General features: G+C 41.8%; 1 protein-coding gene across 1 annotated transcript; it reads right to left on the minus strand.

Annotated features, from left to right (window-relative positions):
• Nucleotides 1–207: 207 nt before the first annotated feature.
• Nucleotides 208–1,196, minus strand: LOC112245180 (transmembrane protein 53-B-like). Its single transcript, XM_024413174.2, has 2 exons — nucleotides 656–1,196; nucleotides 208–563 (listed from the first exon to the last, which is right to left on the minus strand). Exons 1-2 carry the CDS (start codon nucleotides 806–808, stop codon nucleotides 252–254), a joined length of 465 nt encoding a protein of 154 aa, XP_024268942.2. The 5' UTR covers nucleotides 809–1,196; the 3' UTR covers nucleotides 208–251.
• Between the last annotated feature and the right edge of the window lie 4,227 nt (nucleotides 1,197–5,423).

Consider the following 5,423-nt stretch of genomic DNA (forward strand, 5'->3'; position numbering starts at 1 on the left):
CAACCCCTCTTTTAGGCTACTGCTACTCTCTGTTCATCGTATATGCATAGTCACTTTAACCATATCTACATGTACATACTACCTCAATCAGCCTGACTAACCGGTGTCTGTATGTAGCCTCGCTACTTTTATAGCCTCGCTACTGTATATAGCCTGTCTTTTTACTGTTGTTTTATTTCCTTACTTACCTAACACCTTTTTTGCACTATTGGTTAGAGCCTAACCAGGCTGTACTAGACAGTACTAGGCTGTCATACATGTGTTACACCTGACGGTATATAACCTTTAACCTCTAATCCCTGACCCCAAGACTCACCGGTAGCCATCCTCTCCGGTGAGCCCAGCACTAGGCTGTCATAGATGTGGCCTTTGATCCTCTTAATGAAGCTGTGGTACTTCTGTGTGTCGTGGGATATGTGTACCAGCAACTGGGTGAAGGTGTATCCTCCTATGGAAAAGGCGTGCAGGAGTAAGGGGCATGACACAAAGCGGTCACTCTGTAGGACATCCAGTACCCTTGCTCCATAGTCTAGACCCCAACCAGGCCACAGAAACTGACTTACCTAGAGCAGAGGGGGGATCGGAGGTGTTTTAGACAGAAAGGAGAGCAGAGAGAGTATGACGTTTCCTCTTTAAACTTTAATCCATTCCTCACCTCGCTCTCCACTATGAGCACGTCAAAGCCTGTACGGAAGTAGATCTCAAAGTACTTGGCCACAGCCTGGGGTCGCGACCCCAACCAGGGAAGCATTAGCAGCAGGGGCTTGGTTGGGCCTGGGGTAAGGGCTGGTGGGGGTACATGCTGCATCGTTCAGGGCAGACAGAGGGCCAAGGGGAGGCCCAATGGGAGGCCCAGGTGAAGGTTTAGTTGATGCCGTCTCGTTCAGGTAAAAGATGATGGTCTTGCTGATGCGGTGAGCTGTGATCCCACAGAATAGCATGGTGACAGCAAGGTTTGACAGTGAGCGCTGAGTTAGGAAGCCTGTAGGGGGCGCTGGCAGTACAATAAGGCAACTGTGGTAAAGGCATTGGTATGGAAGGGGGAAATAATGAGAAATTGAAAAATTATATTTTGTAGACAGATTTTCTGTATAAACATGATGTAACATTATAGATAGCTAGTACTTCTATTGTATTGTAATTTGACCATAGTCAATTATTCATTCATTCATCCAAACTTACCCTAGTAAAACTGACTATCCTACCGATCCTCGACTTCGGCGATGTCATCTACAAAATTGCTTCCAACACTCTACTCAGCAAACTGGATGCAGTTTATCACAGTGCCATCCGTTTTGTCACTAAATTACCTTATACCACCCACCACTGCGACCTGTATGCTCTAGTCGGCTGGCCCTCGCTACATATTCGTCGCCAGACCCACTGGCTCCAGGTCATCTACAAGTCCATGCTAGATAAAGCTCCGCCTTATCTCAGTTCACTGGTCACGATGGCAACACCCACCCGTAGCACTCGCTCCAGCAGGTGTATCTCACTGATCATCCCTAAAGCCAACACCACATCTGCTATCTGAGCAGCTAACCGATCGCTGCAGCTGTACATAGTCTATCGGTAAATAGCCCACCCATTTTTAACCTACCTCATCCCCATACTGTTTTTTATTTATTTACTTTTCTGCTCTTTTGCACACCAATATCTCCACCTGTACATGACCATCTGATCATTTATCACTCCAGTGTTAATCTGCAAAATTGTAATTATTCGCCTACCTCCTCATGCCTTTTGCACACAATGTATATAGACCCCCTTTTTTTCCTACTGTGTTATTGACTTGTTAATTGTTTACTCCATGTGTAACTCTGTGTTGTCTGTTCACACTGCTATGCTTTATCTTGGCCAGGTCGCAGTTGCAAATGAGAACTTGTTCTCAACTAGCCTACCTGGTTAAATAAAGGTGAAATAAATAAAATAAAAATGTTAAATTCAGTTATTTATGTATTAATTAATTGCAAGCTAGCCTATTGACAACTATGAGGTTGTTCTAGCTGTAGCAGTTGGACCCCTGACTTTCCAAAGGGCACACTGCATGTGCAAACATAGCTGCTTTTAGCAACGCTGTATTGCCACACTAGTGTTGCTGGAAATGTGATTGCAAAAAAAAAAAAAAAACGAACAGTCTGCTGGAAGCCAGTAGTTAATTAACGAAAATGTAAATTTACTCTACAGGTAGTCTGGACAGTTGGTCCTTCTGCAGGTGGAAATGTATACCGACAGGAACATTTTATTAAACAGACTTCAAACCGTGAGTCCCTGTGTGGCTATCACGATTTGTTAACTCATCACCTAAGACATATGCACAAGACAAGTACAGTACATCCACGCAATGCATACATACTAACCGTGATCGCGCAGGTGTTCATTTTGTACTCAATGTGCCAGATGATAAAAAGGTCAACAGCAGTACCAGCGCGCTAAAAAGTAATCGTAAATAATAGCTACTTTCCTGCAGATATTTTGTCTCCAATTTCCACCAGCAGAAGGACCAACCGCACAGACATGCGGTAGAGTAAAATGTATTTTTACTCAATATTCTGTTTTGTAAATAAACTTTCCACGTTTTTGTAGTGCTTAGTTTCAGACTGTAACTAGCCTAGGAAGCCGATGGTGGCCGCTAGATCTGCACTATCGTCTAGGTTTGATATGCCCAGCTGGTAACATACTTGTGTCCCCCGTGGACCGGCTCGTACTTAAAGTATCCTCCCTTCCAGCTGCAAAAGCATACTTTCCTCCTTAACTAGCTTTAATGGCAGTCCGTTGGGAAAATGTGTGCGGTCTCAATAAAACACAATTTTCCACTAACGTTTTCAGATTTTCGGGCAACATAGGATGTTGCACACTGAAAATATCAATAAAAAAGCTGCTAAGTTAATTGGTCATCATTTCACATTTTGAAAAGGCATATTAACGGGCAATTAGTGGGCAAGATTAATTCAATAACTCAAAACATGATCTGTCAAAACTGGCATAGCTAACGTTAACTAGCTATTTTACGGCAAGTAAACAATTCCAATCACTTAGCTAGCTACTCAATTTTTTTGTGGTTTTACAAACTGAGGGTCGACAGCTAAATTCTGATGTTGCTAATGGTTTAATATCAAATCCTTTATTGACACATCAAAACATTGGAAGGCTGCTGACTAGCTAGCTATCATATGAGAACATTCCTTACATGTGAAAATGCTTCACTCACAAGACGCTTCAGCGACTGGTATTCTGCCAGCAGCATAAATTACGTCACGTTAGTATGGTAATGACGAAACCTTGCAACGTGGATAACTCATTCAAAAGATATGGGATTTTAATCAATGGCCACTTTTATTGTGCCAACAAGAAAGGCAATGAGTAATTTATGAAAACAAATAAAAAATATGATGTAATTTTTTTTTTAAAGACCAATAATCAAAAAAGACTATATTGACACTGGTATGTTGAGAATATTGGGCTGTAGAGATAACTTTTTCACCTGTCTCAGCTAAAGTGGGGTGGGAAATAGTCAGTAGGGTCTCTAATAACCAAATATGGTTACTTTTTGGGGGGGGACTGTCACACGGCCACAGCCCCCAATGCATTACACTGTAATAGACTGTACATAGGATACATTTGGGCTTGTATAGATAACTTTTCTACCTGTCTCAGCTAAAGTGGGGTGGAAAATGCTCAGTCTCAGCTGAGACAGGTATAAAAGTTATCTCTACAAGCCAGAATGTTTAGCATGTACAGTCTATTACAGTACATTGCATTGGGGGCTATGGAGGGGGCAGAATGAAAAGCCAGCAAATTCAAATTGTATTTGTCACATACATGTGTTTAGCAGATGTTATTGCGGGTGTAGCGAAATGCTTGTGTTTCTAGCTCCAACAATGAAAATCCAGCAGCAGGCCGGGCGACACAGTCCCCCTCCAAAACTAACCATATTTGGTTAGTAGAGACCCAACTGAGTATTTCCCACCCCAGTCTATATGAGACAAGTAGTAAAGTTTTTTTTCTCTACCACCCAATACTATAAGTATCCTATATATACTGTGTATTGCAATGCAGTGAATGGAGTGGGTGGAGTAAGGAGTCACCAGACAAATGTAAGTTTAGCAGACTCTATTGAGTAATTCCAACAACATATATTTGTATTTTATTAAACATTTTTCTTTAAATATAGCCTACGCAATACCTTTCAACATACCAGTATCTGTGTAAAGTTAGAAAATAAATGCTGGTATAAATAATACATCAAATTATGTATTTATTTTTTCAAAGGCGGTTGCAATGTTGGGAAAAACAGTTTCCCAAACCTGTTCCTTCAGTACCCCCAGCAGTTCACTTTTTTTTATTGTAACCCTGGACAAGCACACCTGACTCAACTTGTCAACTAATCATCAGGCCCTCAATAAGTTGAATGAGGCGTGTTTGTCCAGGGCTACAATGAAAATGTGTGCTGTTGGTGGTACTCGAGGACCGGGGATGGGAAACACTGCACTAGAGTGCAAAGTTTAGCATGTCTTTGCAGGGGGACTCTTAGTTTGAAGAAAAAAGTCCACGCTCGTGATGCCAGCATGATATACAGAATGCTAGGAGAACCGTAACTCTTCAACGTGAGCCATGTCGCTCCGCCCCAACGTCCACGAAGTACTCATTAGAGATGGTACTCATGCAGTGATGCCAATTTAGCAATTTTGTTGCTAGATTTAGCAACTTTTCAGACTACCCTGGCAACCTTTTTTTTCAAATAGCACCTAGCAACAAATGTAGCTACTTTAAACATTTATTTTAGCAACTTTTGAAAAGTGACTCAAACGCTAAAATGCACGCAACTTCCCTCTAAATGTCACAAAAACGATGTTCTCTGTCACACACTCAGTCACAACACACGTGCCTGGTTGCAAAAGTGCATTGTGAGTGACGTCTGCAGCATGCGCTCAGCTCGTGCATAGAGGCAGCAGCAATTTCAGCAAATCATTGTTGGCTGACTGCAGCAGCAGTAGTACGAGTCCGACGAGTCAAACCCAATGAACATAGTTGGTCACGAATGTTTGATCTTGAACAGAACTTACAACATCAATCAACATGTCGCAACCAAAATTGTACAGAAAAGAGTGGGAGTCTGTGCCTGAACAAATATCAGCCGAGCTGGCCGGTTAATTTGAATAACGTTATTGTGTATTCAACGTAATGACGCATTTTTACGTTATCACGCAATGATATCACAACGTCATTTAGCAACAAATCAACCTGCCTCTAGCAATTACCCTGAAAATTAGTTGGCAACTCTGTACTCATGTCCCAAGCCGGTGAAATCGTTCCTACACATGGGGGCGATGATCGTTAGGTCATCTAAAGAACGAGCTAAATAAATACTTTTGAGCACTCTAATTCTTATCTTATATTTTCATTGAATAAGGTTTTATCAC

This window comes from Oncorhynchus tshawytscha, linkage group LG06 (genome assembly GCF_018296145.1).
Source record: "Oncorhynchus tshawytscha isolate Ot180627B linkage group LG06, Otsh_v2.0, whole genome shotgun sequence".
Lineage (NCBI taxonomy): Eukaryota > Metazoa > Chordata > Actinopteri > Salmoniformes > Salmonidae > Oncorhynchus > Oncorhynchus tshawytscha.